This window comes from Clupea harengus, chromosome 24, assembly GCF_900700415.2.
Source record: "Clupea harengus chromosome 24, Ch_v2.0.2, whole genome shotgun sequence".
Taxonomy (NCBI): Eukaryota; Metazoa; Chordata; class Actinopteri; order Clupeiformes; family Clupeidae; genus Clupea; species Clupea harengus.
The window spans coordinates 7,836,119-7,858,500 of record NC_045175.1 but is presented as its reverse complement, the minus strand read 5'-3'; the positions used below and the strand labels follow the sequence as shown (position 1 = coordinate 7,858,500).

The 22,382-nt window shown below is 49.0% G+C and overlaps 1 protein-coding gene across 2 annotated transcripts in view; it reads right to left on the bottom strand.

Annotated features, from left to right (window-relative positions):
- sipa1l2 (signal-induced proliferation-associated 1 like 2) overlaps positions 1–22,382 on the bottom strand; it is a 126,678-nt gene that overhangs the window by 8,082 nt on the left and 96,214 nt on the right. The window contains exons 12-19 of one of the 2 annotated variants that reach the window (XM_031562606.2): positions 21,321–21,415; positions 19,523–19,611; positions 16,086–16,582; positions 11,595–11,813; positions 10,622–10,675; positions 9,721–9,841; positions 3,881–4,100; positions 617–748 (exon numbers count right to left, since the gene is read on the bottom strand). In XM_031562606.2, the coding sequence (XP_031418466.1) occupies positions 617–748; positions 3,881–4,100; positions 9,721–9,841; positions 10,622–10,675; positions 11,595–11,813; positions 16,086–16,582; positions 19,523–19,611; positions 21,321–21,415 (1,427 nt within the window). The remainder of the gene's footprint in view (positions 1–616; positions 749–3,880; positions 4,101–9,720; positions 9,842–10,621; positions 10,676–11,594; positions 11,814–16,085; positions 16,583–19,522; positions 19,612–21,320; positions 21,416–22,382) is intronic. The other variant, XM_031562607.2, reaches the window with a different exon arrangement.

Below are 22,382 nucleotides of genomic sequence, written 5' to 3'. Positions count from 1 at the left end.
GCCCGATGAAGAACTCCGCAGAGACGACTGCTGGGATTGCAGACGTTTTGCAAGCGTCATTTGGAGTTTCTATAAGCAATGAGTCAGCAACATATGCCACTCCAGCATGGGTCGCGCTTCAAAGTCAGCCAAGGCGGAGATGCTGAAGTCGTGACTCACACACTTACCGGAGTCAGCGGACGGTTGCACCACTTTAAGGCAAAGTGAACCCCCTATTTGTTATAAGTTACATGGTAATCCACATCTCGGTTTCACTATCAAATGCCTCATTATATGGTCAAGTGACGGAATAAGCAGAAATGTGTCTTGTGAGGTTGAATTTGCCTTTCCTTGCTATTTCCCTGCAATAGACAGAAGATGTGTCTCTGTTAATCTACATATATATTAAATGTATATTTAGTTTCCGGGCCATACACTGACATATAGATGAGCACAACGAAATTGCACATCTATGGTGTAACCGTCTGCATTTCTCTCCAGTTGCTATGGGGAAGCACATAAAAAAACCCAAACAAAAAAAAACACACACAAGAGTGAAATGCTGGCAGTGTATCCTGGAGCTGGTTGAGATGAAGGAGAAATGAGATGTGGTGTGCGGTCGGAAGGCCGGTCTTACCTTCAAACGCCCGCGCCGCGTTCACCAGGTGGGACCAGTCCAACCCTCCCACCGGGTCCGGCAGGGGCATGAGCCCAGCCTCTGCCAGCTTGGCCTTGTCTGCCAGCGAGCCGTCCGAGTACCAGAGGTCGTCTGTGGAGACAGGAAGGTCAGGGGTTAAGGGTCGGAGGTCAGAAGTCAGGGGAGGGGCAGATGGATAGATTAGCGCGCAGACAGGTTGGGCAAAAGCCCCCCCTCACACTGTAGCGCCCTGCATACTCGCATGTCATTCACGTTCTTCATTGTTTCTTTCTTTCTTTCTTTGTTTCCCCCGTCTCTCGCTCTCTCCTGTCGCTTTCTGTCTCACAGTTCTCCCTCTCACCTTCCCCTTCCCCAGTGTTCACTGTCTGATCACTCTCTCTCTTTCACTCACTGTCTCCCTCTCACCTTCCCCTTCCCCAGTTTTCACTGTCTGATCGCTCTCTCTCTTTCACTCACTGTCTCTCTCTGTCTCTCTCTGTCTCTCTCTGTCTCTCTCTGTCTGTCAAAAAACAAAGCACAAGTCATAACAGGCTTTCCAGCGATACACCAGGATCTCTGTGTAAAAATCAGCTATAGACACAATGTTTCACAGTTTTCCCTTTTCTTACTCTCTTTTGCCCTCTGTCTGTTTTTCTCCTGTTTCACCCTTGACTTAGCTAAGCTCTTCTGTGTGACCTACAAGCGGCAGCTAAAACCCACTGTACCTCAGATGAGGCTAAGGGTATATGAGGACATCCCTTTTCTTCCTGCAAGTCTCTTTGCAGAGGAATTGTATTAATTCGACACACCAACTCTATACACTCGACATATGCTTAAATATGCGCTAACGCGCCGGAGAGATGTGTAAACATATCCACAAAGAGAACAAAATCAAAGAGAAAAATACAGACGGAAAACATTGATAATGTCTGTTCTCCTCTCGACTGTTGTCTGGCCTCACTGTCATGAGATGAATAATAATCATTCAGAGGTTGAGATGTTTCCATCTCTCTCTCTCCTCTCTCTCTCTTTCTTTTTGTCTCACTCTAATCTAAATCAGAGGCCAAAAAAAAAAAAAAAAAGGAAAAAAAAGCTAATTTTTTTTCTTAATAATAATTGCCCGAATCTCGTCCTAATGGAAATGCCTCCGCTAGCAGCCACCTCGCCTCTGGCTCGGCATCCCAATGAGGCCTCGCCAATCCGGGCGACCAGGACCTCTGACAGAAAGACAGGCAATTACTCGGACGACCGTGTCCACCTCGTCTGATTGCACTGAGTGAGGTTAAAAACTGGGGGTAAGATCCGCCCCCGCCTTTTTAATGCGTTTTTTTTTAAAGGAGGTATTTTAAAAGCCTGACTGGAGGATCCTGAGGACGGATGAGAGCCTCCTTCAGTGGTTTTAGTGGAGGAGTCGGAGTGGATGGTGGCTGTGTCTCAGTGTGATTAAAGGACAGCTCTGGTCTCGGCCTGTCAGATACACACTGCTTCACTCCCTCACTGGGTCACACGGGGTTACAGAGACAGAGTGAGAGAGAGAGAGAGAGAAAGAGAGAGACAGAGAGAGAGTGTGTGTGTGAGTGTGTGTGTGTTTGTGTGTGTGTGAGAGAGAGAAAGAGAGAGAGAGAGTGTGTGTGTGTGTGTGTTTGTGTGAGTGGGAGAGAGAGAAAGAGAGAGAGAGAGAGAGAGAGAGAGAGAGAGAGAGAGAGAGAGAGAGAGAGAGTGTGTGGGTGAGAGAGAGAGTGAAGTAGTTTCACCATTTACAGATTCATTATCGATCGTTGTTGTTTCTCTGCTATTTCTTTCTCTTGTGTTGTTATCATGAGAGAGAGAGACAGACAGACCATTCCTTTTTTTCTATTTTTTTTTTCTTTTCTGTTTTTTCTACTTCTTTTTTTATTTGTCTATCCTGTTTTTCTTCTTTTTCTGTCCGTCTTGCCCACTGTTAGTTTGGGAGAGAGCTGATGTGCTGTATTACACAGATGGATTGAGTTGCTCTCGTTCTCTCTCAGACCCTTTCTCTCTCGTCTATCTCCGTCTCTCAGTCCCCCTCTCTCTTCACTCGCTCTCTGTCCCCCTCTCTCGTCTCTCTGTATCTCTCTCTCTCTCTCTCTCTCTCTCTCTCTCTCTCCCTCTCTCTCTCTCTCCCTCTCCCCCTCTCTCTCTCTCTCCCTCTCCCCCTCTCTCCCTCTCTCTCTCTTTCTCTTTCTCTCTCTCCCCCTCTCTCTCTCTCTCCCTCTCCCCCTCTCTCCCTCTCTCCCTCTCTCCCTCCCTCCCTCTTCTCTCATTCCCCGTCTTCTTTATCTCGGGTCACTAGTTCACTCCCTCCACTGAGCTAACAGAGGAGCGAGGGGGATCTTGCCGTTCTCCACACTAGCAGACAGCCTCATGCCCTCCATCCCTATTTCCCTCCTTTCAAATTCACTTACTCAGCCCCCCCCCCCCCCCCCACACACACACACACACACAGACGACTTATTGCCTACTTCATCTCTTTGATTCTCTCTCTCTTCCTCGTTTTTTTGTTGGTATTTTTATGTTTTATCCCCCTCTACTGTACATTGAGACATTCTTAGACTTCTCCGACAGGGAATGGAAGTGCGTAATGTTACCACCAAAATGTAAACAACCTCCCAAAGTGTTTCTTCTTGTTTTCACTATTTTTGTTGTGTGTCCATCCTCTCCCTTTGTCTGTCTCTATCTCCCTCTCTCTGACGTTCTCTCCTCTCTTTCACACACTATCTACATCTCACACACACTCTCTTTCCTCGATCCTGATCCGGAGTGGAAGGTGTTTTGAATAATTGAACATTTCTCTCTCTCACTCCTTGACTGTGTGTTAATGAGGTGAAAGAAATAGGTGTGTGTGTGTGTGTGTTTTCTGGGAAGGTGTTGATTAAACGTAAAGCACACCAAGTAGTGTGCATGGGGGTGTTATCTTCAGAGTGTGATATATATGTGAACACGGGTCATACTGATGGAAATGGTACTGTGAAACGGGTGAACTAACGCGATTTGAGGCACCACTGTCAGCCTGTCTATAAGCAATAAACAAGGTTGTTTGTGTGTGCGCATGTGTGTGTGTGTGTACTCACTCTTGAGCTGTTCGTCAGCAATGCGTATGGTCATGGGTGGGGGAAGCACGCTGTGTGTGTGTGTGTGTGTGTGTGTGTGTGTGTGTGTGTGTGTGTGTGTGTGTGTGTGTGTGTGTGTGTGTGTGTGTATGAGTGTGTGTGTGTGTGTGTATGAGTGTGTGTGTGTACTCACTCTTGAGCTGTCCGTCGGCCATGCGTAGGGTCATGCGTGGGGGCAGCGTGCTGTGGTAAGGTGCGGTGTGGCCGAACAGGATGTCGGCGGGCAGCGCCTGGTCCAGCATGGAGCTGCGGGAGCTGGCCAGGGAGAGCGCCCTCCGGTGGCTGCTGCACAGACTCTCGTCGGACAGCGTGCGGTACAGTGTGCGGTGAGGGGACTGACCCACTGCGGTGGCCTGGAGAGAGAGAGAGAGAGAGAGAGAGAGAGAGAGAGAGGGAGGTAGGGAGAGACAGAGATTTTATTATTTATTTTTATTGAATTCAGCAGTCACGCCTACATTAATGCACCAGTTGCACACCTGATGAACGAGACTGTACTATATGAAAAAGTGAGAGAGAGAGAGAGGGATGAAGGAGGGACATGGAGAGAGGTAGAGAGAAAGTGCATTGGGGTGGGGACAGGAAGGGAGGGAGGAAGGAGTGAGAGGGCCACTCCTTAGTGTTATTCCAACCTTAACATTACTGCACCCTTCAAACACATGATGCATGAGATCCTCCCATATAGAGGAGAGAGGGGGAGGAAGAGTAAGTGTGTTTGGGTGGAGTGAGAAAGTGTGTTTGGGTGGAGTGAGAAAGTGTGTTTGGGTGGAGTGAGAACGTGTGTTTGGGTGGAGTGAGAACGTGTGTTTGGGTGGAGTGAGAACGTGTGTTTGGGTGGAGTGAGAACGTGTGTTTGGGTGGAGTGAGAAAGTGTGTTTGGGTGGAGTGAGAACGTGTGTTTGGGTGGAGTGAGAACGTGTGTTTGGGTGGAGTGAGAACGTGTGTTTGGGTGGAGTGAGAACGTGTGTTTGGGTGGAGTGAGAAAGTGTGTTTGGGTGGAGTGAGAACGTGTGTTTGGGTGGAGTGAGAACGTGTGTTTGGGTGGAGTGAGAAAGTGTGTTTGGGTGGAGTGAGAAAGGAGAGAGATAGAGGGTGAGAGGTGGAGAAGGAGAGGAAAGGAGAGAGAATGGGAAGAGGAGATAGAGAGAGAAAGGGAGAAAGAGGGGAGAGAGAGGAAGGGGAAAAGAGGAGAGAGAGAGAGGGCGATAGAGATAGAGAGAGGAAGGTGAAGGAGCAAAAGAGTGAGAGATGGAGGTGGAGAGAATGTTTATGTGTGTGGTGAGAGAGGAAGAGAGTGGTTGAGGGAGAGAGAGAGAGAAAGAGAGAGTGGTTGAGGGAGAGAGAGAGAGAAAGAGAGAGAGTGGTTGAGGGAGAGAGAGAGAGAAAGAGAGAGAGTGGTTGAGGGAGAGAGAGAGAGAGAAAGAGAGAGTGGTTGTGGTTGAGGGAGAGAGAGAGAGAGAGAAAGAGAGAGTGGTTGTGGTTGAGGGAGAGAGAGAGAGAGAGAGAGAGAGAGAGTGGTTGTGGTTGAGGGAGAGAGAGAGAGAGAAAGGAGAAATGAAGGGGTAAAGGGAGAGAGGGCGTTAGGGAGAAATGGAGAATGTAATCAGACATAATCACAGCCATTACTGTATTAGAATAAGCCTAATCTCTTAATCACATTTATTTATGGCCACCATCCACATTCCTGCTCAGTTCAGACACAAAGAGAGAGAGGGAGGGAGGGAGGGAGAGGGAGAGAGAGAGAGAGAGAGAGAGAGAGAGAGAGAGAGAGAGAGAGAGATAGATAGAGGGGCAACTTGGGGCAACATATGTGACCTGTTATACCCCAGATCACAGCAAAACCACGAAAAAGAATGACAGAGCGAAAGGTGTGTGGAACACCAGCGATAGACAGAAGAAAAAGGACAGGAAGCAAAAGGAAAAGGGCATCCAAGAAGAAGCTGACATGTTCTGATCAGTGAAGAACACAGGCATGAGCAGAGAGCAGGACTAAACATGAAGACGAAACAGGGCAGGAACAGCAAGGGATGGGTGGAAGAAGGACAGCGTGGAAGAAGAGAGATGAAGGGAAAGAAGGATGAAACAAATAAGAGAAGAAGAGAGGTGAAGGGAAAGAAGGATGAAACAAATAAAAGCACAAACACTGCAATTCAAGTATGACTGAGGAGGACAGACATAAACGAGGGAGGGAGGGAGGGGGAAAGAAAGAGAGAGTGAGAAAAAAGAGTGAGAGGGAGAGAGAGAAAGAGAGAGGGAGGGAGGGGGAAAGAAAGAGAGAGAACTGAAAGCCCAAAGGAGAGGGAGGGGGCAGGAGAAGGTGCGGAGAGGTGGAGAGGGGTAAAGTGCCGGGGTGACACGGTGGGGGGTCGGGGCTGTCGAGTGTGACGCTACATGTGAAACCTATTAGACTCCCGTTCTCTCCATCCATAATTCAGTCTCGACGCCATGGACCTGATGGGGCCGAGGAGGGGGAGGGGGTGGGGGTGGGGTGGGGGCTTTTACCCGCATGGAGGGTTGGAGAGGCAGGACGTGACCAGCCACTGAGGAAGCGTGATGGAAGTGGGCATTCCGTCAGCAAGTCAAACCACACGCACGCACACACTCACCAACAAATACAAACACACACATACACATACACATAAACACACACACACACACAAACACACACACAAACACAAACACATACCCTAACCCGCCCCAAAAATCACGAATCCACTCCAGAATGGGGTCAAATACTGGACGTGAAGAACATTTGGTCTTATCTTATCTTACGTCCCTCCATTTTTCACTGTCTGCCAACCGGGGGGGTGGGGGACCATGTTATGACCAAAACAAACCTGCCATGTTTTTCCCACACTGGCAATATGGCATGTTACAAATATCGTGTTTTAGCTTCGTTTTTTTTTTTTCTACCTTGGTGCCTTGGCTTTTTATCTGACCCAGATTTGATCTCTCGGCTGATTTCGCCCAGACGCTTTGACTCAGATTTCGCCAGCGAGGTGCTGATTTTTTAATCTCACACGGTCTCCTGTTTTCAGCCCATAATGGACATGTGTAGGAGCCATTACTTATTTACTCATCCATGGCACGTTTTTATCTCAACCCCGCCAGGGAATCCCATGGGAGCGAGGGCTGTGTGTGTGTGTGTGTGTGTGTGTGTGTGTGTGTGTGTGTGTGTGTGTGGTATGTGGACATTGAGTGTGAGCTGGGCATCTGTCTATGTGGTATCACTGCAGCGCTACAGTTTTAATATTAGAGTACTGTGGCGGATGTGTGCACATGTAATTCCGATGCCTATATGTGCGTGGGCGGTTTAGTCCTTTGGCTTTATAGGAGGAGATGATGTTCATTAATGAAGGCACTATATCATTTTATCTCATTATCACAGTCCTGCATGATGGAAGCCACAGCCCTCACCCCACCCCACCCCACCCCACCCCACCCCACCTTTTGATGACAGGTTGCCGTGAGGGTCCTGCTCTTCCATTCAGGGTCGCTGCAACTGGTGTTGACAGACTGAGCCGAAATGGCAGTCCGACAGCTTTCGGATGACATCCATTTGCACCTGTCTGTCCTTGCTAATTCATTCCCCTCCCCGCCCTCTGTTCTCACCCCCCCCCCCCCCCCCCCCCTCCCCACCCTTTCCTTCCTCATCTGTTTTGTTTTCTTTGTTCCTTTTAGCCAGCCGCTAAAGCCGGATGCCGCTAATTAAGAGTGAAAACAGCCAGACAGACGCTAGTCGTGCTGGCCTGTGGTGCTTTTAATATGAAAATGCTAAATTAACCTTTTGACAGGCAAAGCGAGCGTTGCTAAGGAAGGGTTATAGACTGTGCCAGGACAAACCCTACCCACGCTGACCCCCCCCCCCCTGCCCAACCTCCCACTGCGCTCTCTATTTGTGGAGGGAGAGAGTGATGGAGAGAGGTTAGAGGTGGAGAGAGAAGGAGAGAAAGAGTGTGAGAGAGAGGGAGAGGGAGGAATAGAAAGCACAAAGAGGGGGGCAGGTAGAAAGAGAAAGAAAGAGAGAGAGATACAGAAATGATAGACAGAGATACAGAGAGAGAGAGTAAGGGGAAGAGAGCGACAGAGAGGGAGAGAGAGAGAGAGATAGAGAGGGAGAGAGAGGGAGAGAGAGGGACAGCGAGTGAGAGAGAGTGAGATAGAGAGAGATAGAGAGAGAGAGAGAGAGAGAGAGTGAGGGGAAGAGAGCGATAGAGAGCAGCTTGTGAGTTAATGTCGTGCTGCTCGGAGACTTGGGGAGGGGCACCAGACAGATGTCAGAGTGAGAGACGGAGAGAGAGGGCCAGACATCTGAAGGGTGCCACAGCTCTTCCAAAAAATAAATAGATCTTCCTCCACCCACGCCAGTCTCCTGCCCTCCTCCACCCACACCAGTCTCCTGCCCTCCTCCACCCACGCCAGTCTCCTGCCCTCCTCCTCCACCCACACCAGTCTCCTGCCCTCCTCCACCCACGCCAGTCTCCTGCCCTCCTCCACCCACACCAGTCTCCTGCCCTCCTCCACCCACGCCAGTCTCCTGCCCTCCTCCACCCACACCAGTCTCCTGCCCTCCTCCACCCACGCCAGTCTCCTGCCCTCCTCCACCCACCCATGCCAGTCTCCAGTGTTTAAGAGGCGTGATCAACAAAGCCCAGCTGTTTCTAACAAAGACATGAGAGGCACTTAAAGCAGTAGCAAGGAGATTCGGTCAAAAAACTAGCGAGAAATCGAGAACGAGAAGGCACGTTAAACCCTCACAAACACCAACAGCAGCACAGTTGGCACTGATAAAAGGCTTGCTAGCATGCTAACTCATGTCTTTTGACGATACAGTTGGCGATGCTGTGAAAGCTTTCTTTTACATTTTCGTGGGGAGGTCCGAGCCAAAACAAAGAACTGCAAAGGGCATAGCCTAGGCAGCTATTTGGAATAACAGGTGTGTCCTTCACATGACCATATACCGTGAACATTTATTTTAAGATGATACCAGTACTAGTTGCTTATAAATAAACTGCTTCAAAAAGTGGCAAATTGATGCATACTGTCTCTTATATACAACAAGCATCATTTGCAACCAAGGTTTGTCGTTTGCCATTTGTGTGTGGAACCCATGAAGACCAAGAGCACTCCATCAGCTACACAGGCAGCCCTTCCACAGAACACTCACAGAGTCGACTTTAAAGGGCATATCTGTGATTAAGGAATGGGATAAAGAATGAGGCTAGTCGAGACCAGGGGACAGGAGAAGAGAGATTGCACGTAAAAAAAAAAAAAAAGTCCGATATGTTCAGAGAAAGAGACGGACTGAGAGAAAGAGGTGAAAGCAGAAGGACATGGAAGGTCAAAGTGACGCATGGAAACAGTGATATACGGACACTGAATGCCGAGGGAGGGAGTCGGAGATCAGCGGAACGAACAGAATGGGTACAGAGAAAGAGACTAATAGAAATGGCTGGGGAATGGGCGAGTGGTAGGAATGGATAAACGTGTTCCTCTGGCTAAACTGGTAGACCCAGTGAACTTATGTACTTCCACATATACGCAGGAACTTATGTACTTCCACATATACGCAGGAACTTATGTACTTCCACATATACGCAGGAACTTATGTACTTCCACATATACGCAGGAACTTATGTACTTCCACATATACGCAGGAACTTATGTACTTCTATATATACTTATGAGAATGGATATTCTGTACCATATTGTAGGTCGCTCAGGATACGACATGTCAAATGGAGGAGAAATGAAGAGAAGTGAGGAGGATGGTATATGGGAGGAGGGGAGGAGAGGAGGAGGGGAGGAGGAGAGGCGGAAGGGAGAAGAGGAGAGGAAAGGAAGGGAGAGGGGGGAGGAGAGGAAGAGAGGAGGGGAGAGGAGAGGAGAGAAGGTGCGGAAGAAGGAAGAGGAGGGGAGAGGAAGAGAGGAGGGGAAGGGAGGAGAAGAGGGCAGGGGAGGGGAGGGAAGTCTCACCTTGACTCTTCCTCCAGGGCCCGGTGGGCTGTCGGGCAGGAGCATACGGAGGAACTCCTCCTTGGAGAGATGCTGCTTCCCTTCAGGAGCAGGACACGCCGGGTCAGTCAGATACATCCTCCTGTGAGGGATGAGGAGAGAGAGAGAGAGAGAGAGAGAGAGAGAGAGAGAGAGAGAGAGAGAGAGAGCGAGAGAGAATCGAAGAAAAGAAAAAAAAGAAAGAAAGAAAGAAAGAAAGAAAGAAGATAAAGACAGAGATACAGAGAAAAGAAGAGAAAATGTAGGTAAAGAAAATCAGAAAGACAGAGAGAGCAAGAGAGTGAGAAAGAGAGAGAGAAAGAGTGAGAAAGAGAGAGACACATTAGTGGTTATGTTCCTCTAACCAGAGAGCGTGACAGACGGTGGACAGACCCCTGTGTGAGGAGCTGTGGGTTAACGTTCACACAGCAGGTGGTGCAGTCTGAGAGGAGTGGGTTAACGTTCACACAGCAGGTGACTGGAGGTGCAGTCTGAGAGTGGGGGGGTGACAAGCAGCAGAGGCACACTGCAGATCTGTTAAGGGGGGGGGGGGGGTAGCAGTAGCAGTAGCAGTAGGGGGATGGGGTGGGGTTGCATTGTTAGGGTTTGGGGAGTCATCCAACACCCCCCTGAGCGAGCGGCAGGCTGTGTTTCACATCCACATGTCCTGAGCTCTCCGAACTGTGACGGACGCAGACACACTGCCAAACACGGGGAACTCTGGGATTGCACTCGCATGGAAGGGAGGGAGAAAGTGTAACAAGAGGAGTGAGAGAGAGGTGGGGGCGCAGCCAGAGAGAGAGTGAGAGATAGTGAGATAGACAGATAGATAGAGAGATAGAGAGGGAGATAGATAGATAGATCTCCTGTGGAGCTTCTGTACCTGGCTTTCTGCAACAGTGCCCTGAAGAGTAACGACACTAAGCCGTCGGTCGGACTGGAACAAGGAGAAGCCAAAAGAAACGCAAAAAATAAAAACGAGCAAGAAACATAAAACCCTGCACATGGATGGCCTGGTCTACGGTCATCCCTTCCCAATTAGTATCTACATTTTAACAAACAGAATGACATGGCAACATAATAATGACAAGCAGTGAATAAAGTCAGCAATGATGTCCTCTTAGGCTCTTGGATGGATTAGCTTAGCCTTGCTGGTGAAGATGATGGACATGAACAGGAAACAGGAAACAGAACGTAAACAGGAAACACAAAACACTAACTGAAAGTGACTCTTTTGCAGGCCTACTATGCTTTCTGTCATGGCTAAGGTTATGACGAGTGACATGTGACATTTTGACGAGCTACGGCGGAGCTACACTGTGCGCCGCGACACCAAAGGCCAAGGGTCGGCCGGGTGACCTATCGCTGAAGACACAGAGACGCAGAAAGACACAGAGCAGCGCTGTCAGATGCCATCAATCTGTCACAGAAAGGCCCAAACGCTCAACTCCAGCTGTCAGACGCTGCTGTGGAGAAGAGATGCTGACGGCGTCTTGATTCATACATGTGCCCAGGCAGATGTATGCATGTACACACACACACACACACACACTCACTCATACATACACACACACACTACAGTTGTGCTACTACATACAGTAACTATGCACACGCACATTTGGTCACGCAAGCACTTACATGCGCACGCACACACACACTACAGTTGTGTTACTACATACAGTAACTACACACACACACACACACATTTTGTCACGCAAGCACTTGCGTACAGACACACACACACACACACACACAGACAGACACACAGACAGACAGACAGCCAGCCTGACAGAATAAAGACAGACAGATAGACTCATCCATCACTCCTCACCCCACACCCCTACTCCTTTGCTCACCTGGCCTGCTCCTGGTCCAAGATGGCGGCCTCCTGAGCCTTCTTCCAGCCCATGAGGTACTTGTCCCGGTCCCGCTGGTGCTGGCTGTGCTGGTAGGGCAGGACGTGGGCGTCCGGGGCGGAGCCCGTGGGCGAGATGATGTAGAGCTTGGAGGAGGAGTCCATGGAGCCGCTGCTCTTCATGCCGCGCTCCGACGGGCTGCCCGAGTGACGAGAGCCACTGGGGGAGAGGGGGAGAGAGAGAGAGAGAGAGGGAGAGAGAGAGAGGGAGAAAGAGAGAGGGAGAGAGAGAGAGAGGGAGAGAGAGAGAGAGAGGGAGAGAGAGAGGGAGAGAGAGAGAGAGAGAGAGGGAGAAAGAAAGAGAGAGGGAGAGAGAGAGAGAGGGAGAGACAGATAATTAGACACCTCTGTCTATCTTTCTTACATCACAAGCTAAATCAACAAGGCTTACACGATCACGTTAAAAAAAGTTTTCAAACCCTTTCCATTTCTCCCCATCACACTTTAGAAACAGGGAGGTAGGGAGAGAGAGAGATAGAAGAGTGAGTGAACAAGGAAGGGATGGAGAGAGGTGAATAGACAGAAAGAGAGAGAGAGTGAACGAGGAAGGGATGAGAGAGGGAGAATGGAGTAGAGGGGGAGAGAAAGGGTAAGAGAGATTGTGAGAGCGAGAGAGGGATGAATAGACAGACAGAGAGAGCGAGAGAGAGAGGGGCATGAATAGGCAGACAGAGAGAGAAAGGGAACATGAAAGACTAAATGTAATTCAGCCCCACATAATCACCAGCATTATTGCATTAGAATCAATCTAATCCCTTAGTCACATTTGTTCACCTCCTCACCTCCTGCCGCCACCTCCCCACTCCACACCAGAGCAGGATTACGTGCACTGCCATCCTAATACACTGCTGCACATACAGCCACACACACTAAAGCAGCAGGAAAGGGTTTGGGTCTGAAACAAGCCAGCTAACTACCTACAAGGCCAGCAGTACCCTTGCAAACACCACCACTGGCCCAGCTGGCATGGATTCAAGCTAGCTAACATGCTAACTGGTGTCTTTTTGACGATATAGCTGGCAATGTTGTGTGAGGTGAAAGGTTTTCTTACATTTTCGTGCCAGGAGGATAGAACTGGGAACGGGAAGTGGGAATGACGCGTGTGCTTATCTGTCCTCCACGTGACTATTTCCTATCAAAAATGATTTTGGAGATAATACCAAAACGAACTGCCTATAAAGACACACCTCAAAAAGTGGAAAAATTGTTGCTTTTATTGTTTTTACCCCCAAAACTACTTATTTCCACTATAATATGTTGTACTCTCAGTGCTCCAATCTGTGGAGTCTTTTTAAACATTAAAAGGTGGGTCCGCTATCTTAATCCAATCCAGCCGAGGTACACTAAGGGCCTCGGTCCTTAAGCCTGACCTAGTTTGGCCCGTCTGTCTCTGTGTACGTTGGTTTCCCTGTACTATTCGGACTCGGTTAAACTCAAGATGCTACCCCAGCTTCTGACGCACAGACATACAGAGCTGACTGACGGTCAAAACAAGAGAGCTGTTCCGTAGATGTGGCCATCCTTGGGGGAGAAGGCCCAGTGCGTCACAGCCTCAAAGCCACAGAAGAGTACTAGATAAAGACTAAGAGGAGCTTGAGTCTCAATGGCAGGGGACGGGCATGGGCTTGTGTGTGTGTGTGTGTGTGTGTGTGTGTGTGTGTGTGGGTTGACTATAGCCATAAGCCACTCAGAGGAGTCGTGTTGCTGCGTGTGTGGGAAAATGACGCCATGTTTTTGTGACCCTCAACACTCTGCCCCACTACCCACTTCAGGCGCTACAGGTTTAAAAAAAAAAAAGCAAAATAACAAAAGGCCCTGCTTCACCAGGCCAAGGGCCTCAAAAGGCTGCGCTTGTCTCTGACTCAGTCAGGCAAGGCTGACCCTGAACACACAAAGAGGGAGCAAAACAGACAGAGAGAGAGGGAGAGAGAGAGGGAGAGAGCGAGAGAGAGAGAGGGAGAGGGAGAGAGAGAGAGAGAGAGAGAGAGGGAGAGGGAGAGGGAGAGGGAGAGAGAAGAAATCAATAGAGGGAGAAAAAGATGTGGATAGAGAATGAGCGAGAAAGACAGAAAAATAAATAGTGGGAGAGGGAGACGAGGAGAGAGGGATAGGGTGAGAAAGAGGGAGAAGCAGGCTCTGTACGCGTCTGGTTGGAGGGCCTGCTTGTCACAGCTGGTTTGCCATGGCGATGGTAAAGGGCACTCGAGAGGAAGCAGAGAGGAGGCTAAGCCGACTTAAGCCAAGCCTCCATGGCTGCCGGCGCAGCCAGCACTGTCTGCACAGTGGAGTTTATCAGTCCACAATGACAGGGCAAGCCAGAAAACACGAAAGAGAGATGGAGAGAGAGAGAGAGAGAGAAGAGAATGAGAGATAGTAAAGGAGAGAGAGAAGAGAGTGAGAGAGAGAGAGAGAGAGAGAGAAAAGAGAGAAGAGAATGAGAGGTGGAAAAGGAGAGAGAGAAGAGAATGACAAGGAAAAGGAGAGAGAGAGAGAGAATGCAGGGAGAAAGGAAGTAAACAGAGATGGTGTGAGATGATGTGGGAATGAGAAAGAGTAAGAGAGGAGAGGAGAGGAGAGAAGGAATAGAAGAAAGAAGAAGATGAAAGAAAGAACTGAATATATACAGAGAGAGAAGTTAGCAGAGAGAGAGAACAACAAATGGTGGCATGAAAGACAGAAAGACGGAAAGAGTAACACATTTAAAAATGGTTTCCTGGTAGAAATATAGACATGTGAGATGACAGGGGGATAGAGAGAGAGAGAGAGAGAGAGAGAGGGGGGGGGAGAGAGAGAGAGAGAGAGAGAGAGGGGGAGGGAGAGAGAGAGAAGGAGGGAGAGAGTGAGAGAGAGACAGAGAGAGGGGGAGAGAGAGAGGGAGGGAGAGTAAGAGAGGGGAACACGGAGGGAGAGAGAGAGATAGGAAAACAGAAAGAGAGAGAGAGAGAGAGAGAGAGACAGAGAGAGAGCATAAGAGAGGAGAACAGGGAGAGGCAAAAGAAAGGATCGAACATCTACAGAGGGAGAGAAGTTAGCGGAGAGAGAGAGAGAGAGAGAGAGAGAGAATGAGTGTGGGAGTGAGACAAAGACAAACGACAGCATGACAGACAGAGGAAAAGATGGCTTCGCAGCAGGAGCACGATGGCGGGCAGGTCAAACTTGATTTGCGAGGTGAGGTGAAGTGAGGCGATGCGAGGCGGACGCTTGGGTTTGGCAACTGGCGCGAGAGGCTGGTGAGGCTGGCACATCATCATGAGGGCACGGTGCCACGGTCTGAGACGAGTGTGTGTGTTTGTGTGTGTGTGTGTGTGTGTGTGTGTGTGTGCAAGTCTGAGTCACGCTCTCCTGCCTCGCATCTCAGACAGACACACACACACACACACACACACACACACACACACACACACACACACACACTGAGAGTGAGGGCCAGGGTGTTAAGGAGTCAGGGCTAAGGGAAGGGTGCTGGAGGTTTGTGTCAGTGTTTATAAATGTTTGTGGTTTATATGTGTGTCGAAATATGTGTGTGTTTATGTGCGAGTATGTGTGTGTTTATGTGTCAGTGTAAAATGTTTGGACATTTGTGAGTGTGTGTGTGTGTGGTTTTCCATATGAGTGTGTGAGAGAGAGACCTGGGCTGTGCAGAAACCCTCCCATCAATCCCACACACACACACTAACCCTCAGGATGACCATGTGTCCACACCGCACACACACACTAACCCTCAGGATGACCCTGTGTCCACACCGCACTTGGTAATCTCTACAGCTGCTCAGATTTAATATTGCTGGTTTGGCAAACTTTTGAGTTTGGGGCTAGAGATGTGCGTGCGGTTCTCACACACTCTTGCTCACACACACACACACACACACACACACACACACACACACACACACACACACACACACACACACACACACACACACACACACACACAGTATTGCACTGTCGTTGTACTGACTGACAGTCTGTTCCTTACACTCCAAGGCTTGTGGTATAAATCGCTTAATCTGAATCTCTGCCCGTCTTGCGCTCTCTTTTTTTTTTTCAACTGACAAAGCTTGCTTGCACTCCTTTCTTCACAAGACAGGGAGGGGAGATTTATTTAACTGTCTCTCCTTTTTAACGTCTCTGCACTCTTTATCCATCGCTCCATTGAGTCATTCTGCCCAGCTTACCCTCCTCCCATCACTCACTTCTCTCCTCATCCCTCTCTCCACCCCTCCCACTTTACCTCCATCCTCCATCTCACTTCCTGGAGTCTTTCCCCATCTCTCACACAAACTCATCCCCCACTATTCTACTGAATTTTCCCCTCTATTGCTCTCCATCTCATCTTCCTTCCTTCCCCTTCCTTTTCCTTCCTTTCTCTCTCTCTCTCTCTCTCTCTCTCTCTCTCTCTCTCTCTCTCTCTCTCTCTCTCTCTCTCTCTCACCTGGACAGGGAGGAGATCTCACTCAGGTCGCCGGTGCTGCCGTTGCTCACAGGTCCCGTGGAGGCCGTGCTGGGGGTGTGTGCGTAACCCTGCGGCGGGAGGTACAGCTTGTCCCCGTCCCCGTCCCCGTCCTCGCCCTCCCCTTCCTCCTGGTACTCCACCGTCCAGGGCAGGCTGCTCTCGACCCTCAGCCCGTCCCGGGTCACCCCCCTCAGACCACCACCTCCGCCACCCCCGACCCCCACTCCGGCCAGGGGCAGAGGCGGGGGTGGAGGAGGCATGCAGGGTGCCGTGTCGATGCCGCTGTCCGTGGACGCGCCCTTGATGTAGGTGAGGCCCAGGGACTCGGGGTCCATGGGGTCGCCGGAGCCGAAGTGCTTGCCGACCCCGCCGGCGCCGCCGCCACCGTCGCTGCTGCTGCCGCTGGAGGTGTTGCTGGAGAGCGTGTTGCTGCTGGAGTGGCTGGAGCACTGGCTTGGGCAGTTCTTATCTCGCACCTGAGGGGGGTTATTACAGCCTGTTATTAATATGCTATATTACATCCCTCCCTGTTATATTTAACACATGATAATAGTCATAAATAATCTCACTATTACCTTTTACCTACCACTACTACAGTGTGTTATTAATGCGTTACATGCTAACCTTCTGGTTTTTACAATGTGTTATTAATGTGTTATATGCCATCCCTCCCTGTTATAGTTCATAACACATGATAATAGTCGTATAAATAATCTCTGGTAGCATAGTAGATGCTATATACAGCCATATCAACAGTCAAACTATTAAATGTCATTAGAGGATGTTATAAATGAAATGTTCTCACAGCATGATATTACTGGGATGTGTTTACTGGTTGCATCATGCACAATATCAGGCATTATATTATGTCATATCATTTTTGCATGAGCCCATCCTTCACTTATTTAGTATTATCAAAAGTAAAATGGCCGATGCAGTAGCTGGGATGGCTTGTTATGTTCTTAACAGCTGACAGCTCTTGTTTTTGTTGTGGGTCTGGAGGGGAGCTGATGAGGTGACTGTCTAACTAAGCCCACTGATGGAGGAACTGATGCCAGAGCCTTGACAGATGTAGTATCATTGTTGCAGAAACGAGGAACATGGGTTATTACAAAAGACCGTTCAAAACAAATTAGTGTGCCATTACCCGAATGTTTTCAATTTGTTCAGTTGGTTTCCTGCGTTTGTGTTCACTCACCAAATAGTGAATAAATACACCAAAACATTTGCATTCATTAGTCAAAAGATGACCTTTTCTACTTCTGAGAGATTAAAATGTACTTAAGTTCATGTTCCACCCCCTTCCGAAGTGAAATGAGCAGCATGATTCCTTCTGAGCCGAAATGCAAACACATTTATGAGAATCATGTCCATGCCGTTCATTACACCAAATAATATCACGAGGGGGCTAGAAAAACAAGGCTAATATCGCATGATGACACAATAATGGCAGTCGCAACTGTGTCAGGCCAACTAACACTCCTCAAATGTGACATCTTCACATTAGCCCGAAATTAAAGTAGGCCACTTTCCAGCGCTCCGAGCTAGCTGGCTGTGCACGAAGCAGAGCAGAGCAGAGGCGATTCCAACAACCACGTGAACCAAAAACAGGCACCTCTGTGGCTCGAATTAGGGCCTCATGCAATATTGTGAAATTTACGAGCGCTCAGGGAATGCCTTCCCCTCTTATTAGAGTTTGAGGTGGAGGCAATAATGTGGAAGGCTAGGGGGTGGCTATGGTAACCGTTGTGAAAGAGAGGGCCTTGAAAAAAAAGAAAACAAAAGAAAAAACAGAGGGTTTGAGGGGAGAGTGTAAACACAGGGTGCGGTGTGGGCATCTGCAGCGGCTGCCACAGACGAGGACGGAGTGACCTTCACAAGTAGGGCAATGCCAGCCAAGCAGGCAGTGGATGATGAAGCGGTTTCTGTGTGTGTGTGTGTGTGTGTGTGTGTGTGTGTGTGTGTGAGAGAGAGAGAGAAAGCGGGCGAGAGAGAAAATACACTTGTGTGTGTGTGTGTTTGTGTGTGTGAGACAGAGAGAGGGAGGGAGAGAGAGAAAGAAATAATGTTTTGTATGTTGTGTGACGATGCTTTCTCTCTCCTAGTGTGTGTCTGTGTACCATTGAGGGAACGAGAGAGAGAGACACGAAGCTCATTACCACACATCCTCATGTAGTTCCAAATGTATGTGCATGTCAGAGAGCGCCCAGCAACCCCCCACCCCACCCCACCCCGCCGCTCGTCACCTGAGCCCCCATTTACCTAACGCAGCCAGCGCCGGGACAGGTCCTTCTACACAGACACTCGTGACAGGTAACCAGACCCTCTGGGAACGTCTAAGTGGGTCAAAGCCATCGCTCCCGCTCTCTCTCTCTCTCTCTCGGAGCTGATTCCACTAGCCTGCCATGCACTGTGCCATGCGTTGCCACTGAGCTCAATTAACATGACATCACACGGATGCGTGTGTGTGTGTGTGTGTGTGTATGTGTGTGTGTATGTGTGTGTGTGTGTGTGTGTGTGTGTGTGTGTGTGTGTGTGTGTGTGTGTGTGTGTGGTTGGATCCTCAATAAGGAACACCAGGATAGTAGGTCCAGTGAATTAGAACACGGCACGGGTTTTTCTGTAGGGGACACCCTGATTGGAGTTCCACAGATGTAGAACGACGCGCTCACGTGTGTCCGTAGGTTGGACTCAGTTGGACGGGGGAGCACTGTGATTGGACGGGGGAGAACTGTGATTGGACGGGGGAGCACTGTGATTGGACGGGGGAGCACTGTGATTGTAATTCCACTGAATGAACACAATAGAACGGACATTCTAACACTAATGGGCATTCTAATGGGCCCAGATCCTTTGCTCCATGTCAGACTATGGAAGAGGAAGTTAATTAATCCAATTGGGGTTCTTTGTTCCACACTCAATCATTCAATGACAATTCAAATGAGTGAATGAGATCTGGTGGTCCGTTTCCGTCTGGCGCATTGAGTGATGTCCATGCATCACTGGGTACCCCAAATTAAGTTACGAAATTGTCACCATGGAAGAATGGTAATGCCTACTCTTCTCTTTCCGGTTCTATGGGTAGTTCTATTGTTCTGTGTTCTATTGTCTCTGGTAGATGGAGCCTACGGAAAGCTCTCCTCACCCTAGCAGGTCATCTATTGTTCTTCCTGACCTCCTTCTCCTAAGGGATGTTAAAATCTTATGAATTGCTTCAGTTAATCTGCTTTCCATAAGGTGTCAAATGGCATCTATCATGGATGAAAAAGAATTTGCTGAATTAGTAAATAGACCATAACATTTTTTAAATGAAATAAACCTGGCAACCCCAAAGTGCTTTCAGTGATTTAATCCAAATTTGTGGATTTTCCCTGCAATGCTAGTGGATGGATGGGTTTAGTCTTTGACACACTTACCCGGGGGAATTTCCTGGAGGAGTCCTTGGCACCCTGTCTCTGGAGGCCTGGGTTCAAGATCTTCGTAGAAGGGAGGTGCCACTTGGCCTCTGGCAGGGACAGAGAAAGAGTGGAAGAAAAAAAGAAAGAGAAAGAGAGAGAGAGAGATCATCAATCTTCATCTGTCCCCTTAGAGAGCACTGCCTTCACGTTCTGATTTATGGCTCTCTGGAGACTGCGACCAACTAGCCGTGTTCCAATGTTTCACGCTCAAAAATAAATAAAATGTTATCGCAATGACAGATTTATGACTTGTATTACATCAATTGTGTGTGTTACACAGCTAGAGGATTATTGTTTTATACAACACTACACAGCTGTGTGTGTGTGTGTGTGTGTGTGTGTGTGTGTATGACCCCCAAATGTCTGCACTCATATTACATGCATGCATACAAAATTACGCAATTGATTTGCAATGTTATGCCTTTCGGCGTCACATTCAGCTCACTCAGTTTGGGCTTGTGTCATTTCAGGGTATTTTTTGGAGGTTTCTTTAGCCTGTACTTTGACAGGTAAGTGCAGAGGGATAGGAAGTAGGATCAGGAAATGGATGATTTCCTAGCCCCTAACCCCTAATCCTATCCCCAAACTCAAACCCTAGCCCCTAACCCTAACCCAGACTCAAACCCTAGTCCTTAACCCCTAACTCAAACCCTAACCCCTAACTCAAACCCTAACCCCTAACTCAAACCTTAACCCCTAACTCAAACCCTAACCCCTAACTCAAACCCTAACCCCTAACCCAGACTCAAACCCTAACCCCTAACTCAAACCCCTAACTCAACCCCTAACCCCTAACTCAAACCCTAACCCCTAACTCAAACCCCTAACCCAGACTCAAACCCTAACCCCTAACTCAAACCCTAACCCCTAACTCAACCCCTAACCCCTAACCCTAACCCCTAACCCAGACTCAAACCCTAACCCCTAACTCAAACCCCAGACTCAAACCCTAGTCCCTCCTTGAGCTCCCCTCAAGGGCAGGAAATGTAAGGAAAAGAAAATGTGCAGGAAAATGCGAGTAAGAAAGTAAAAGCATGTAGAGAGAGACAGAGACCGAGACAGACATTTGGAGAGAGTCAAAGGCGAAAGAGAAAGAGAGGAAGATGGGACAACTAAAAGCAAGGTCAAACATGACTCAGAAGGGCTGAGAGAGAGAGAGCGAGATAGATAGAGAGCGAGATAGATAGAGAGCGAGAGAGAAAGGAAGAGAGAGAGAGAGAGAGAGAGAGAGAGCGAGAGAGAGAGAAAGGAGTGATTGACGTCGGCCTAATCCTATTACTCACCCTTGCACACTTGCAACCCCCAGTGTGCCATTATTTGTGCTAAATTACAAGAGGGAACAACAGGGGTGAAGGGTTTAAGGAGTTTGGGCGGGGGGGGGAGCGATAAGGGACATCTCACTGTTTGCCCTTCTACAACATCCCATAAAAATGCTACCTTCAGGGACACTTCAGGGTAGTGATGGTGCAAGTGCAGGATGTGGGACAGAGCCACAAGGAACATCTTTTCGGTCTACCCTTCCACTCTACCAGCTCAAAAAAGGTACCCTATAGTGTAAACTATTCAGGAGTGTAGGATAGAACCTACCTTTCCTCTACACCCCAAAAGGTACCCTAAGGTGCAAATTAGGGGTGTAGGATAGAACCTACCTTTCTTCTAGACCCCAAAAGGTTCCCTAATGTACAATTTATGGGTTTAAATGTTCATAAGTGCGAGGAATGGGACAGAGCTGTGAAATGGGGACCCCCTCACTCACCTGCAGACCGAGTCCTCTCCAGTTTAGGCTCCCTCTCTCTGCCACACTCCCCCTCCTGCTCCTCCGGCTGATCGTGGAGTGCCGGCGACTGGCTCCTGCAGCGAGATAAAGAAAGAAATACATAAGAATACAGACAGACCAGACTGCCCGATGTCAGAGCCAGTCAAGCGAGACGACGTCGGATGAAAAATCAACCAAGTGCTTGCGCCCGGGCTGCCATGTTTTTCTCGGTTTGATTGAGGAGACATTTTCATGTTTAATCGCGAAAAACCATATGCATGTATAATGCACACGTTGTCCGACCTGATTCTGACAATCTGTTGGGACGCGGTAAGCGCGGAATGACGGCAGTGACCTCAATGTGCTCAAGGTTTTTGAGTGTTTATTTTTACTGTTTGCTCTTCTCCATCTGTAATTACTCTTCAGGATCATGAGCTGTCTGAAGATCTACTTTCAGAAGCTTCTTGGCCACGAGATTAAACACAATCTGTAACTGTATACAGACAAACTAAGTGGCGATGAAAGCCGAAAGGCAGCGGTGCTCCAGCGCGTAACCTCAGTGGGGGTGGGTGTGTGTGTGTGTGTGTGTGTGTGTGTGTGTGTGTGTGTGTGTACTCCTGCGCGTAACCAGCGCCTCAGTATGCTGCCAGCCACAGGGGAAAGACTCTGACAGTCCTAACAGTTCCAAACTTGGCCCTTAATCCTACCGCAAGCAAGTCACAGCGTGTGCGGCATTGTAGTCTATGCCCCCCCCACACACACACACACACACACACACACACAGTCCCTCAGGAACTCAGGGTGCCACATTATGCAAGGCCAGTCCGTGCATGCAGCAGTGACCATTTGAGACCACATTTGTGTGTGTGTGTGTGTGTGTGTGTGTGTGTGTGTGTCTCTAAGGGGGGTAATCAGACCCATCCGCACATACCACAAACCCACACACTAACACACACTTCTCCAAACCCCCTCTACAACAGTGTCTCTGTGGCTTGCTAGCTAGATAGCCGGATGCAACCTGAGGTGCAACCTGACTCAGAGGAGAGTAGGGGAAGTGTGGAG